Source organism: Carassius auratus, unplaced genomic scaffold, assembly GCF_003368295.1.
Source record: "Carassius auratus strain Wakin unplaced genomic scaffold, ASM336829v1 scaf_tig00003102, whole genome shotgun sequence".
NCBI classification, from domain to species: Eukaryota; Metazoa; Chordata; class Actinopteri; order Cypriniformes; family Cyprinidae; genus Carassius; species Carassius auratus.
Genome location: NW_020523502.1, coordinates 291442 through 308543, shown reverse-complemented (window position 1 = coordinate 308543; position 17102 = coordinate 291442). Strand labels below are relative to the sequence as shown.

The 17102-nt window shown below is 35.3% G+C and overlaps 1 protein-coding gene across 1 annotated transcript in view; it reads left to right on the top strand.

Moving 5' to 3' along the window:
- mcc (MCC regulator of WNT signaling pathway) overlaps nt 1-17102 on the top strand; it is a 70142-nt gene that overhangs the window by 30854 nt on the left and 22186 nt on the right. Inside the window, exons 5-8 of the mRNA XM_026243355.1 lie at nt 6124-6266; nt 11532-11680; nt 12996-13159; nt 13869-14075. Of these exons, the coding sequence (XP_026099140.1) occupies nt 6124-6266; nt 11532-11680; nt 12996-13159; nt 13869-14075 (663 nt within the window). The remainder of the gene's footprint in view (nt 1-6123; nt 6267-11531; nt 11681-12995; nt 13160-13868; nt 14076-17102) is intronic.

The window sequence follows — 17102 nt, the reverse complement described above, 5'->3', positions numbered from 1 at the left end:
GTTATAATATTATAATGTCCACTATACAATAAAGGAAAGTCAGAAAGTTTTGTTATGATCAGTGTTTGTTTGTTTGTTTATAATAATAGTTTTTAATTATAGTTTGAATTAATTTATATTTTTATATTTCCATTTTAATAAAAACAGATACATTTATATCGTTATACTTAATATATATTAAAATTAATATATCGTTTTTAATATTAATTTTTAATTATATTTTTATTTCAAGTTAAACCATTTAAAGTGGTCATATGATGCTGCTAAAAAGAACATTATTTTGTGTATTTGGTGTAATGCAATGTGTTTATGCAGTTTAAGGTTCAAAAACATGTGCATTATTGTTCCTTTCTGAAACGTGTAGATTTTTACAAAGCTCATTGGTCTGAAAAGCGAGGTGTTTTCTGATTGGCCAGCTGTCCAGTGCGTTTTGATTGGCCGTTTTGATTTGTTCACGATCCAGACATCAGACGAGACAAAACCAATAAAACCCATTACAAACGAGACATTTGTTGCATCCAGTGGGAACACAATTACTGATTATAATGACTTGTACTTTGCGTTGCTGTTTGTAAACCTAAACCATGTCTATATCAGAGAAACAACTAAAAACAAGCAATATTCTACACTGCTCAAAACTCACGTTTGAATCAGTATTGGGAAACTATTTAAATATAAAAAAACGTACTTACAGACTGTGAGTCAGAAGCACCAGGCCTTGCAAAGTTTGAACTGCCCAACTTCGTAGAAACAGACACAGACGAATTGCAGGCTACTGGTTCAGGAAACATCCTCATCCTCCGTAAAATACACTGCACACATCTGAATATTTGGTTTGAACTGTTCTGGAACAGTGTTGAAATACAACTTAACCACTGATTTCTTGTCGTATCCTCTTTTTGAAGACCAAATATTCAGTCAGTGAGAGGCAAGCATACAAAGGAGAAAGGAGAAAACATACAAATAGAGATCATTTTAAATGTTTACTTACTGTTTGGAGCATTGGGATCGCTAGACGAGGGCTTAATGAACTCATTTTTTATGAAAACCTGATATTCAACATTCAAAATTCAAAATTTTCTCTCTCTTTTTTGCCTATAGGTCAAATCTTATTTTGCCAGCGCGGGATGTCTGTAATTGGTTGCGCAGGCATTTATTGTGACACATAGATGTGATTCTCAATCTGACAGCTAATTTGTCTGGTGTACATGCATGAAAAGCACATCTGGACCATCGTGGTCTATCTCCCATCATCATCTGTCGCTATCAGCATCACATGACTATTGGACACCGTTCTTCAGACCTCGTTGAGTGGTGATAATTAAAAGATTTCAGTCTAGTCTGTGTTACAGATGCTGTCACTGCTGTCTGACAGATCTCACAGGAACAGGAAGCCTGAGGCTCTGAAACAGAAGCTGGAAAGCAGCCAATCAGAAACGCTCTCTGCCTGTCAATCATTTGTGAGGCTCAGTTTGCTGGCATCTGATTTGTACTTAGGGGCGGGGTTTAGGAAAGAGGGCGTGTATCTTCTTTCATTTTTTTTTTATCTATATTTATTTAGTAATTTTGTGTAGCAGGGAGGGTTTTTAGACCGCGGAGGCGAAGGACCACCCGATGCGCAGCGAAGTGCATTCAAATCATTCAAATGCACATCTAGCCGTTGATTATCCCATGGTCATTTGTCAGCATTCACATATTAAAGATGTGAATGGATAATATTTGCGCTGCAATATTTGACCGGAACGATAAAGATGACGGTTATTTTCATCAGTTACAACTTCATATTTAGCATTCTACTCGCTTTAAATAAGACAGAGCTTACAAATATATAAAGTAGTGGAGTAAGATTACATTTATTTGAATGAGTTATAGCATTTATTGGAATTAACTGTTGAGCGAGAAAGAGATGCGTGTGTTAATGGTGTATACCTGCACCTTGTTGTTACTTTCGCTGATGAGAAATATAATGCAGCAGCTTATGTGCTCCTGAATGCAATTCAGACACAGTTGGGTGGCAAAATAGAATTTATTTGAATGAATTATAATAAATAGTTATCAGGCTACAATAGTTCAAACAAAAAATCAAAAAGCCTATCTGAAAGTTATGGCTGAAAAGTTTATTTTATTGGTGTACTTAATGGGTGTTGAACTCCACATTTCTATTGATTGAGGCACTCAAACATAAATCCTTGTGAATTCTTTCTGTCAGATGCATTAGGATATTTGTGATTTTTTTTGTTTGTTTCTGGGTTATGTGGCAAAGATCAATCTCATCTTGTCACAGTTTCCTTCTCTTCCTCTCTGTACGAAACAGCTGTATGTCAAACCAAACTTTACGTGCAAGCCCGATGTCTAAAAGGTGTAGGCATATTTGTAGTATTCATGAAGGAATAACTGAGACTGAAAAATGTGAAAGGAACAACCCTGAAAGATGTGGCCTTAGGCACATGCTTCAATCTTGAGCTTTGACCTCAGCCTGAAGGATTCTTGACCTTTGACCTGCAGCCTATTTCAGAGAGTGCTGTTAAGAGGGTCCGTTCTCATTGTGTTCAATACACTCTTGTGTGTTTCCTCAAAAGCAACACTTTTCATCAAGCAGTCCCACATGTTTCTGAGTCCTCTTCTGAAACAAAGCACATATTGTTTCCAGTGTGAATAACTAGCTGTTGAAACACAGCCATAAACATCAGCCAGCGTACAGAAATTAGAGCAGAGAATCAACGGTGTGCTGGTTATTCGTGACACATCCGCTTAATGTAAAAACACATGTGAAAAGTGAAAACACACGCTGTCAAGCTGATCTTCGGTTACGTTTGGCATCTCCGTTCTCGGCCTTTTGTCTAGTTCTGATCCAAAAGCTGCCTTGCTGTGCATCTGAAATCAAGGCTCATGAAAGACTGATGTGAAAGACTCAATCATTTACAACGCAAGAGACCCAACTCAGTATTTTTTATTATATTTGTACATTTCTAACCTAATGACATGATACTCTAATAAACATAAAAATACATACAAATAAATAGAACATCCTGTTTAAATAAGATAAGAAATATATAAGAAAAAAATGATGTACTATAATATATATTGTTACATAAATATGCAATTTTTATATGTGTGTGTTGGTATATTTTACAATGATTTGTATTATTTTCATTAACTAAAAAATGAGAAAATATAATTTTAATGTAATTGTTTTATATATAAAGAGAGAGATGAAGGCAGTTCTTGCTATTTAAAAAAAAGTAAAAAAAAAATGTATTATAATTTTCTGTGTGTTTGCTTTTGTTATTAATTTAGGAAAAAATGATATAATAATCTATATAAATATTGAAATTATACATATAGACATACTTTGTATAATTTATTTATCATATCATATCAATTAGATTAAATATAAAAATATGTACATAAGAAATCTCTGTATATGTTACATAAAAAATACATTTGTATATTATAGCAGTTATATTTGAAATATATAAAAAATGTGAATTACATACAGTATGTGTGTGTGCATGTAATTGTGTGTATCTGCGTGTGCGTGCACAAGTGTGTGTGCATGCTCGTGTGTTTGTCAAACAACTAAAAATCAAGTCAGGAATCTTGGTGTGATTCTGGAGACAGACCTTAGTTTCAGTAGTCATGTCAAAGCAGTAACTACATCAGCATACTATCATTTAAAAACACTGCAAGAATTTGATGTTTTGTCTCCAGTCGAGACTTGGAGAAACTTGTTCATGCCTTTATCACCAGCAGGGTGGACTATTGTAATGGGTTCTTCCCAAGAGACCATTAGACAGCTGCAGCTCATCCAGAACCAGAAAATCTGAGCATATCACACCAGTCCTCAGGTCCTTACACTGGCTTCCAGTTACATTTAGGATTGATTTTAAAGTACTTTTACTCATATATAAGTCACTAAATGACCTAGGACCGAAATATATTGCAGATATGTGCCTAACAGACCACTCAGATCACTAGGATCGAGTCAGTTAGAAATACCAAGGGTTCACACAAAACAAGGGGCGTCCTCCTTTAGTTACTATGCTGCCCGCAGTTGGAATCAGCTTCCAGAAGAGATCAGATGTGCTAAAACACTAGTCACATTTAAATCTAGACTTAAAACGCATCTTTTTAGCTGTGCATTTGTTGAATGAGCACTGAGCGATGTCCGAACTGATTGCACTATATTTTACGAATTCACCGTATTTTATGTAAAATCATTTTCTATTTTAAACTGTTTTAAATTCATTTTAAATAAGTCAATTTTTAAATCATTTACAAAGTTTTAAAATTGCTTGTATTTATTTTTATTATTTTTATTCATGATTATTTTACTTTATTTTATGTTAAACACTTTGAATTACCATTGTGTACGAAATGTGCTATGTAAATAAACTTGCCTTGCCTTTGTGTGTGTGTGTGTGTGTGTGTGTGTGTGTGTGAGTGAGAGAGAGAGAGAGAGAATGTGTGTGTGTGTGTGCGTGTGTGTGTGCGGGTGTGAGCGTGTGTGTGCGGTGTGCATTTGTGTGAGCGTGTGTGTCGGTGTGTGTGTGTGTGTTAGCGTGTATGTGTATGTTAGGTTGAGTGTGTGTGTGTGTGTGTGTGTGGGTGTGTGTGGGTGTCGGTGTGGGTGTGTGTGTGTGTGGGGGGGGGTGTCATCCAGAAGTTGGGATCTACTTCCTCCTGCATTCGGAGCCGCTCAGATTAATTTATTCGTGATCAATCCGTTTGATGGACTCACTTTGAACGTGTGTTTAATTCAGTGTCAGTTCAGTAGTGTTGAGTTAAGGGCTGTGTTTACTATGGTTTTGCTGTTAGTAGCTAATAGAGGACAAACCAGCAGTTTCAGGTCACTCACTAAAATGCAGCTCCACCTTCATACATTAAAAATATTTCAAGCATATTTCTGCCATGTAAGAAAACAAAACCATGCTTTGGTAATCATAATTTTGACTTCAAAATTCGAAATTGACATAAAAAGTCAAAATAACGACATACCAAGTCAAAAATTGTGACAAGACATAATTGCGGCATAACAAGTTCTCTATCTATCTGCCTACAAACATTATTAAAGGTGATATCTGATGTGTGGAGCTGCTGTGGAACTTCAGGTTGGATTGTTTGTTGTGTTGTGTCACTAGTTTGTTTTATGCTGTGTGTGTGTGTGTGTGTTTGTAGAAGAACACACACACATATCTATTGAAGAAGTTTCTTACGGAGCTCTTCATCATCAGAAAGCATGAGAATTGTCTTTTTGTAAAGAAGAAAGAGCGAGAGACAAGAGTTTGCCTTTAATCAAGCGGTGCTCTTTGTTGACTGAAGACGTGCAGTAGTATCGCTCAGTATTTAGAAAATGCAACTTTGTTCTCTTTGACATACACTCATGACAATATATTATATAAATACATAGACACATGCAAATAATAAATAATATATATAAAATCAATTCAATATTCCTGTGACCTGAACTACATGTGAAGGTTACATATAACTTTATATGTATATAATATATATTTATATTTAATCATTTTTCTTAATCATTTTTCAAACTATATAATAACATATTATAATACAGCTTTTCTGTTTTGTTCAGACATTTTTACAGTAGCTCAATACAAATGCAGCTGAGATACAGCACTGCGTATGATTTTACTGAACCATTTAATTTCTCGTTTCACTTGTTTATGGTGTTGTTCTTGTGTTTGTGTGTATGTACATGTTTGTTTTATGGTCAAATGTTTTAAAAAATGTAGTGAAATATCATGACAAGTGACTTGTGAGGACTGTAGATTTGTCTGTAGATCTGATGATGTGCAGGTTTGTGTTAGCAAAGAGCAAATATCATTAATCTGTTTGAAAAACAATGGAAGTCTATGAGATCTAAAATAATCTAAAGTCTGTATGTGTGTGTGTGTGTGATGATTTTTCTCATTCATACTGTGTGTGTGTGTGTTTCTGCAGGTGTTCTGCATGTCTCACCCTGTGTGTTTGTTTGTGTGTGTGTATGTGTTCACAGCATGTGTGTTTGTTCGTCTCACCTTGCAGTTTTTCTCAGTGTAATTCTGCATTAATAATCTCTGTCTCACTGTGTGTGTGTGTGTGTGTGTGTGTGCGCGCACGCAGTGTGAGGAGTCTCATTTGCTGCAGGAGAATGAGGATGTTCAGGAGAAAACGACACTGCGCTATGAGGAGCGAATTACAGAGCTGCACAGCATCATTGCTGAACTCAACAAGAAGATAGACCTGCTGCAGGGAGCCACCATCAGGTCACACACACACCCACTCACCACATGCATGCACACATTCTCTCACACACGCACACACGCACAACACATGCATGCAGACACACACTCAAACTCTCACAGAGAAACACACACACACATCACATGCATACACACATCACATGCATCCACACATTCTCTCACACATGCACACACGCACAACACATGCATGCAGACACACACTCAAACGCTCACAGAGAAACACACACACACCACATGCATGCACACATTCTCTCGCACATGCACACACAACACACTACATGCATGCACACATTTTCTCACACACACATGCACACCACATGCATGCACACAAACACTCAAACTCACAGAGACACACACACACACACACACACACACAAAAACCATTTGCATGCACACATTCTCTTGCACATGCACACACATGCACACCACATGCATGCAATACACAACCTCAAACACTCACGAAGACACACATGCATACACATGCACACCACATGCATACACACACACACACACTACATCCATGCACAAATTCTCTCACACACGCACACCACATGCATGCATGCACACACTCAAACACTCACAGTGACACACACACACACCACCTGCTTGCACACACACTCTTAAACTCAAACACACAGAGACACTTAAAATTTTTATTTGTGTTTTAATGCATTATTTATTTTCTGAAGGTGTAACAGTGAGATAGATGCACATTATGTATTATAACAGTGGTTACAATTATTCATGAGATCATACAATGCATTATACGATGCATTACAAGACACAATTAATACATTAAGACTACTTTAATTAATAATGCATTATATATAAAGGCTTTAAGTGAAGTGTTGCCATATTTGGTAATCTCTAAATAGATATTTTAATCTCTTTATTGAGCAAAATCGACTAATATTCAACTCTGCTCACTGCTGCACTGATATATGTGCTCCACAACACTATAGATACACTATAGCTGCATCTGAATCCAGATCATCTCTGTTTTATCATAATATCGCCGGCTCTTTATAGTAAAGCACTAAAGCATTACAGACAGTACAACTTTAGTGAAGCTGCTTTGAAACGATGAGTGTTGTGAAAAGTGCTGCACAGCTGAATTGATTTGACTGTAATAAATACTGATTATTAAAACAAAGCACAATCTTCAGTCCTGCTCATCCAGTCATTAGTTCTGCAAAATTAGTGCTCATTTTAGTCGGCTGGGAAAATGTAAACACACATTTCTTTTCTAATCGACACAGCCGGACATTTGTTCCTCACAACACACACACACTCATAAAAATACACACACAAACACAAACATTAGTAAACTATGTGCTGCACACATGTGCTCAGAGAACAGTTGTGTTTGGACCACACATTCACATTCATGCTTTTAGCAGATGCTTTACCCAAAGCAGCTTACAGTGCAGGAACATAAGCATGCACACTGGGTGTGTGTGTGTGTGTGTGTGTGTGTGTGTGTGTGTGTGTGTGTGTGTGTGTGTGTGTGAGTGCAGCTGTCTGAGGTCGGTCTGGTCTTCAGCGCCGGCGGTGGTCTCGTTTGCTGAGACTCCTGGGAGAGTTTTACCCTTCAGCATCTGACCGGAGACACGCCGATCATCTCTTCTTCTGCTCCTAAACCTTGTGAGCTGCTTCACATCGGCAGAAATCTTCAGCTCAGATACAAAGAAATACTGAATTATAATTTGCATAATAATAATAAATTAAATGTTTTTGTAATGACACTTAAACTAATTTATACACATAATTGTAATTACTGTACTGCATTTGAGTTTGATAGTAATCTCATTATTCTTAATAATGATCCTTAATAGTTTTTTAATTAAAAACAGGTCTAACTAAAGGTATTACAAGAATTACTGCCCTAATTTATGAACTTTTTAGTGTTTTATTACATATTAGGCAAGAAAATGTTTATTTGTCATAAAAATAATGACATAATAAAGGTAAATGTAAATAATAATGTAATGGGAATACTGTCATAATAATGCAATTATAAATGTGTGTGTGTGTGTGTGTGTGTGTGTATATATATATATATATATATATAAAATATACAGTGGGGATCGAAAGTTTGGGCACCCCTTGCAGAATCTGTGAAAAATAAGAGAGATCATACTAAATGCATGTTATAATAAATTTGTCAAATTTATTTATTTATTTGTAAAAAAATAACATGCATTTAGTATGACCTCTCTTATTTTTCACAGATTCTGCAAGGGGTGCCCAAACTTTCGATCCCCACTGTATATATATATATATATATATATAAATGTAAAATTTGAATGGCTCGGAAATTATGCCATAATTTAAAATGATAAATGTAAACAATAATCATAAAAAAATATGTAAATGCAAAATAGTAAAAAAAATTAAGATAGATGTAAATGTAACACAAATGTAAAACAATGTGAATCTAAAATTATTCTTACAAATAATGTCAGTAATGAAAATGTTAAATAATAAATGTAAATGCAAAGTAGTGTAGTAATGTCATGAAAATAATATCATAATTCCAATGTAAAAAAATGTATGCAAATATAAATTAGTAAATGTAAAATTTAATGGCTCAATTTTCTTTGTGCAAAATATCATTTTCCAACTAGATTGCATTACAAATATTATTAGCTCTCATATAGCTTTGCTTCTCTTTTATAAGTGGCTTTGGATAGATGCACAATGTAAATGCTGGCTGAAGTGTTGTCTGTGAAGGCAGCTGACGAGGGTTTGGAGCAGAGCTTCACAGGAAAGCCTCTTACCATGATTTATAGCTTTGTAACTCATGCTCGATGACAGAGATCAGCTGCTTTAATGCTCCTTTAAATCTCCGTCCAGGTAAATGTTACTCAAGCATGTCTCACCTTGTCATTTATCCTGGAAACCCAGCAGGAGATGAGCGTCTCCTTTCATCGTTTATTCTGATGATATCAGGTTCATCTTACTAAACGAACTGCATGACAATAGCTTGATTCGTTCCCCAGTTCATGAATACTGAGGTGTGATGGAGATGCGGTGAACTGGTGACCATGTGTCCAGCTGCATGTGAATGAGATCCACGCAGTGTTTAATTAGAAACGCCTCATATGTATGCAGCAGCTTGGGCTTTGCATCCTCATCAGGGAAATTAGAATATGCCGAAGGACTCCAGGCCTCTGTTGACTGTCATATTCGTCCCTGAATCATAACTCTGTAGTTTGATCATGTGATAAAATAGCTCTTGTATGCAGTATTTAGGGAGAAATTAGTTTTTAAATGTGTAGCTTTTTATTATCTCAAATAGAAACGTGGCTAAATGCAATTTATTTATTTGATAAGATCTTCTAATTGGTATTACACCATGGGAAAAAAAAAAACCTTTGTTATATTTTATTCCTTGATGGAAAAAAAAAACAATTACACGAATGTAATGTATACTTGCAAATTTTATCACACACTTTTTTCTTGCGATTCTGATAAATAGGAAGATTTAAACTCAGAATTGTGAGATATAAGATGAGAATTGATTCGTACATCTGAGGAAAAAAAAGTCTGAAACGCAAGTTATTAAAAACAAGAAATTTTGAAAAGAGAAGACCAAATTCTAATATATAAACTCACAAGTGCATGGGGGAAGAAGTTGGGTTGGGATGAAATCTGAATTCAGAGAAAAAAGTCAGTACTTTACACTAGTGCGTTTTTTTTATTTTAAAATGAAAACGATCCTCATCTACACTGGGGTGTTCACTGCAATTCAGAAATTATCTCCATGCACACTTCACCACTGAAAACACGTCACATGATCATTAATGCATGTACAATCATAGACATGTATAGCTAGATACCCTATTTATTTAGATGGCGGATGTGTCTATGTGCTTGGAGGAGTTGAAAGAGGAATCTACCAATGCATATTTATGGGTACAACAATGAGCATAATGATATTGTTTACACGTTCATCAAGAATACGCAGAGTGAATGTAGACAGCCACACCGTCGTTTTCAAAAGTCTCAGTTTTGCTTAATTTACACTGAAATGCAACCCCGGAATTTTCAAACTAAAATAAGGTCTACTGCATTTTCAAAAGTCTCTGTTTTCAGGGTCGGAACACCAAAGTACTGTAAATGACCCGCGCAACCGTAGCAAAACTTTTGTGTTTTAAAACAAAAACACACTAGTGTAAACGTAGCCTGAGAATAAACTCAAGAATTCTGTGAATAAAGTCAGAATTCCGAGAGTAGAGTCAGAATTCCGAGAGTAGAGAGTCAGAATTCCGAGAGTAAAGTCAGAATTCCGAGAATAAAGTCAGAATTCCAAGAATAAAGTCAGAATTCAGAATTCCGAGAATAAAGTTAGAATTCCGAGAGAAAAGTCAGAATTCAGAATTCCGAGAATAAAGTCAGAATTCCGAGAATAAAGTCAGAATTCCAAGAATAAAGTCAGAATTCAGAATTCTGAGAACAAAGGCAGAATTCCGAGAATAAAGTCAGAATTCCTGTAGCTCAATTGGTAGAGCATTGCGCTATCAAGCACAAGGTTGGGGGTTCGATTCCCCGGGAACACATGATAGGTAAAAATTGTTAGCCTGAATGCACTGTAAGTCGCTTTGGATAAAAGCATCTGCTAAATGCATAAATTTAATTTAATTCCGAGAATAAAGTCAGAATTCCAAGAATTAAGTCAGAATTATGACACAAAAGACAGATTTGTGAGATGTAAACTCTGAATTATGAAAATAAGTCTAAATTGTTAGAAAAAAACATTATTCAAATCTTTTTATTAGTATTTTGTGTATACAGATTGAAATAATCATAATTATTGAGATATTGTCCATTGTTAATCCCTTCCACAATCCCCCATTTATATTAACTCAGATGGACAGGAAAACTAATAATAAATAAAAAACAATAAAAAATTAAGTAAAATATATATAAATAACCAATATATAAGTAAATAACCCAAAAAAAACCTTCTAACAGATGACAAATATTACATGTTGCCAGTTACAGGTGCACAATGGAGGCCTTTAATACAGTCCGAAAAGGGATCCAAGTCTTATAAAAGGATACAGAGAGTGAGAATCTTAACTCTTCAAGTCTGGGAAAAGAGAAAAAACATCATTATTATTATTTTATCTTTGGATGAATCATGCTTCCATAGATTGGTGTTCACACTCTTAAAAACAACAAAAACAAAGAAAACAGGATCAACAGAACATCTCACTTTCTGCCATGATTCTTCTCATTCATCATAATGTGTGTGTTTCTCAGGGAGGAGGATGAGTTTTCTGAGCTTCGCTCCGATCTCAGTCACAGCCAGCTGGAAGTTAACGAGGACGACCAGAGCGTCGATCAGGACCCCGACCAGGCGTCCATCTCACTGCCTGAGAACCAGTCCACACTGGTCACTGCAGACATGGGTAAGAGAAGCTGTCAAACCTGATGGATTATTATATTTCCAAATCCAAACTCATGCAGACTGACATACAGGAAACATGATGATGATGAACGGAATCTCAGCCTGTCAAGAACATGTCCGTAAAAGAATCAAAATATATTTAAATTTTTGAATGTGATGCCTTTTTTGGAAATAATGTCATATTATTATGACATTATTTCATCATGGCAGTTAAGCACATTTGCAAAAAATTCATTACTATGAGGCAAAAAAATATATTGACATTACAGTAATGATCATTATGCAATATAAATGTATTTCAGTTGTAATGCAAATGCAAATAATACAATTAAATGCAAAATAGTAATTAAAAAATTGTAAATAATGAATGTAAATATAAAATAATTAACAAATTCAATCAAATGTGTTGCATCATGGTAGTATTTTGTGCTATTATTGTATCCTGAATTAGAGACAGACTGTTTTGCTGAGCGTAATTGTCGTCTTTTCTCTGCTTTCTTTTGTTTTTCCACTCGATCGAGTCATTACGCTCCACACAAAAGCTTTTAAAGTCCTCAGCCGTCATTGTCCCTTCGGTCTAATGGTGTTTTTCATTACGAGTGTATTGTGGAGCATTCCCAGCATGCATCACTCCTGTCTGTGAAAGGAAATGACAGATTCAGATTCTACAGGCCTTTTTGTTGTTTCCATGATTAAAACAGCTTTGCATTACAAAAGAGGAAATTAACTTTAAATTGCAATGTTATATTCAGACTTTTAGTATCATTGATAAAGTATTATATTTTAAGTTAATATATTTTAAATTAGACTTTATTAATTATATTTTGTTTCTGTTTAATATTAGTTCAAGACTTTTTAGTTATTATATATCACCGCTTACTTTTTTTTGCTATCCTCACTTACATAAATGAACTACAGTGTTCTGCACCCACTAGTAAAAAAAATATTTTATTTATTTTATTTTTAACAAAGCAGTTCATTGAGTGCAGACTGTGTCGTTGACTTCATACCAAACTAAAACTTCAGAATCGTGTCATTAAAGATTCTGGAGGCTCAGTGTGAAGCTCATCCAGTGTTTTTCCCTCAAGTGTTTATGATGATAATATATGACAGCACATTGCCTGCAGTTGTGAATATTAATACAGCTCTGGATCAATAATCTGCTCATGTCAGCGATTGTATTGAATCAAATGAGCTCTGGTTTTTCCATTTCATTTGCCTCCTGGATGGATTTTCATGTGCTTTGTAAATAAATGGCTCTGTTAAAATAGAGCGCGAGATATTCCCAGGTTCACTGAGATGTGTGTGTTTTCCAGATAACTGCAGTGACCTGAACTGGGAGCTGCAGCGTGTTTTGACGGGTCTGGAGAGCGTCCTGTGCGGCCGTAAGAAGAGCACATGCAGTCTGTCTGTGGCGGAGGTGGACAGACACATCGAGCAGCTGACCTCGGCCAGCGAACACTGCGATCTGGCCATCAAGGTAAAACACCGGACAGATAAAGTAACCACACACTGCTGTCTGATTGGCTGGCTCAGGCAAAGAGTTTGATTGACAGGCGATCTGACCAATCATCACGCCAGATCCGCTGTCTGCCGGAGAGTAGATTAACTTCGGTGGACTCAAACGTTACATAAAATTCCCTATGATGTTCATTCACGTTTATTTCATGCTTTCAGTAAATATGAAAAGACAATCAGTGCACGTGCTGCTTTAACTTAGCAATTCAGTGATCTCTCACGACACATTTAAGAGTATTAAAATGCTATTTATTGTTTGAGTTTCTTAAAAAAAACAGCGTTTGAAAGCTGAGAGCTTGTTTCATACCAGTCTGTCGGTGTGTTGTCAGTCAAAAATTGATCAAAAATTACCAAATAAAATATGAAATATTATTACACTTTAAATCAGCTGTTTCCTGTGTGAATCTGTGTTAAAGTGTAATTTATTTCTGTGATGCTCCGCTGTATTTTCAGCATCATTCCTCCAGCCTTCAGTGTCACATGATCTTCAGAAATCTGAATAATATACTGATTTACTGCTCAAGAAACATTTCTGATTATTATCAGTGTTGAACAGAGTCGTGCTGCACAATATTTCTGTGGAAACCGTGAGCATTTTATTTTTCAGGATTCACAGATGAACAGTATTTGTCTGAAGCTGAAATGTGATGCTGAAAGCTGTGTGTGTGCAGACGGTGGAGGAGATCGAGGGCGCTCTAGGCCGTGACTTCTACCCCAGTCTGTGTGAGGAGCGAGTGCGCTGGGAGAAGGAGCTGGCTGGACTCCGGGAGGAGAACGAGAGCCTGACGGCGATGCTGTGCCGTAAAGAAGAGGATCTGAACCGCACCAAAGCCATCGTGAGCGGCGTCCGAGAGGAGCGAGACCGTCTGCGCAGACGTGTGAGTGACAGCACACAGTCAACATCACACCGTGCATTACAGCTCATTATCAAACCACTCATTAATTGATTGACTGACTGGTTGATTTTGTCTATAATCCAGGTATAATCTAAGTTTAAATACCGTATTTTCCGGACTATGAGTCGCACTTTTTTTCATAGTTTGGCTGGTCCTGCGATTTATAGTCAGGTGCGACTTATTTATCAAAATTAATTTGACATGAACCGATAGAAATGAACCAAGAGAAAACATTACCGTCTCCAGCCGCCAGAGGGCGCTCTATGCTGCTCAGTGCTCCTGTAGTCTACACTGAACACATAGAGCGCCCTCTCGTGGCTGGAGACGGTAATGTTTTCTCTTGGTTCTAGATAAATACGATTTATAGTCCAGTGTGACTTATATATGTTTTTTTCCTCATCATGACGTATTTTTGGACTGATGCGACTTATACTCAGGTGTGACTTATAGTCCGAAAAATATGGTATATGAGTATAATTCTTCAGAATCTATCAATTAATGCATCAAGCGATTAATCACGATTTATTAAATATATACTCTATGTGTGTTTGTATTTATATATACATAATAAATATGCACATTATGAAAACAAAAATGTTTATTTTGGATGCGATTAATTGTTTGACAACACTATTAATTTTATATTTGTTATCTGTGACAACTAGAAAACAGTGTTAAAGTATTTATTGTATCATTAATTAACTGTGGTAGTGGTTTTGCTGTTATTTTAATGCTAATTTTTTAATGCTTGCCTGTATTATAAAATGACTTGCTATAATATTATGCTAAACTTTTTAATAAGAATAATCCTAAAAAGTATTTTCCTGCATATATTCATATATTGTTTTTATGCTATTTTATTTTTATTTTTTACTAAAATTGTATATAAATTATATTCAATTGTATTCTACTGTATTACAGTCATGAGTTTCATCATTGAGAATAATGACACATAGTTTGTATTCATTGATTTATCTATTCATTGTGTTACTTTTTTGGTGCAGATTTTATTCTGATTTAAAAAATATATAATAAACTTTTTACTAAAATTGACTACAAATTACATAAAATTACACTGATTTACTATAAATTCCTCTATTACAGTAATGAGAATCTAATCATCATCATCATTTACAGATAAACAGTAAACGACTGATGTTAATGACATTCAGCTGTTCACAGTCAGGTCAGTCTCACACCGGCTGATCTAAAAGACCTCAGAATTAAATATTATTTATTCCTCAAATACATTTCTGGCAGACATTTTTATCCAGAGAAACTTGAACTGCATTTCCAGTGTAATTATTCTACCTGTTTGAGCTACAGGAATGAATCAATCCTGTTATCAAATCAGAACGATCATATTTACAGGATCAAATATCCAGTGGGATTTTATTAAAGACCAAACTTTTCCATTCTGGTTCTTGATTTAAGAATCTGGGTGGAAATTTCTTAAGTGTTGAATGTACAGATTAATTTGTACATTGAACATTTTTCCACCAGAATCTCATTACAGTAAAATCTTTATATGTTTTATAAATTGTAAATGTATTTATTTTATCTTTAAAATCAAACAAAGAACTGTAATATTTTTTTTTCTTTAAGTAAAAAAAATGCTATCACTGTTATGCTCTTGATCAAGTCACTTAACTAAAATAAGATAAAAAATAAAATAATGTAAACTACTTTTACTGTTGTCCTTTTGATCAAAATTTTTAGTCAAAATAAAATTAAAAAATAATAATTATAAAATAAAAATGCTACTATAAGGCTCTTTATCAACACACTTTACCTGAATAAATAAAAAAAAGAATAAAATATAAAAAAAATCTACTCTCATTATTATGCTCTTGATCAAGAAACTTAACCTATATAAGATTAAAATAAAATAATAAAACATGTTAACTACTTTTACTGTTATACTCTTGATCAAAATTCTTATCCAATAAGAAAGAAAAAAAACAAATTATAAAATTTAATGTTTTGATACTACAGGTGCTGGTCATATAATTAGAATATCATCAAAAGTTAATTTATTTCACTAATTCCATTCAAAAAGTGAAACTTGTATATTATATTCATTCATTACACACAGACTGATACATTTCAAATGTTTATTTCTTTTAATGTTGATGATTATAACTGACCACTAAGGAAAATCCCAAATTCAGTATCTCAGAAAATTAGAATATAACTTAAGACCAATACAAAGAAAGGATTTTTAGAAATCTTGACCAACTGAAAAGTATAAAAATGAAAAGTATGAGCATGTACAGCACTCAATACTCAGTTGTGGCTCTTTTGTCTGAATGACTGCATCAATGCAGCGAGGCATGGAGTGGATCAGTCTGTGGCACTGCTCAGGTGTTATGAGAGACCAGGTTACTCTGATAGTGGCCTTCAGCTCTTCTGCATTCTTGGGTCTGCCATATCACATCTTCCTCTTTACAAGACTCCATGGATTTTCTATAGGGTTAAGGTCAGGCGAGTTTGCTGGCCAATTAATAACAGGGATACCATGGTCCTTAATGAAATCTGCATCTCCATAAAGTTGGTCAGCAGCAGGAAGCATGAAGTGCTCTAAAACTTCCTGGTATACGGCTTGACCTTTGACCTCAGAAAACACAGTGGAGTAACACCAGCAGATGACATGGCACCCCAAACCATCACTGACTGTCAAGAGTGTCTTGACACAAGGAATGTGAAGCTGAAACCCATGTCTTGCTTACGTCTGTGTGTAGTGGTTCTTGAAGCACTGACTCCAGCTGCAGTCCACTCTTTGTGAATCTCCCCCACATTTTTAAATGGGTTTTGTTTCACAATCCTCTCCAGGGTTATCTCTATTGCTTGTACACTTTTCTACCACATCTTTTCCTTCCCTTCTCCTCTCTATTAATGTGGTTGGACACAGAGCTCTGTGAACACCAGACTCTTTTACAATGACCTTTTGTGTCTTGCCCTCCCTGTGCAAGGTGTCAATGGTCGTCTTTTGTACAACTGTCAGGTCAG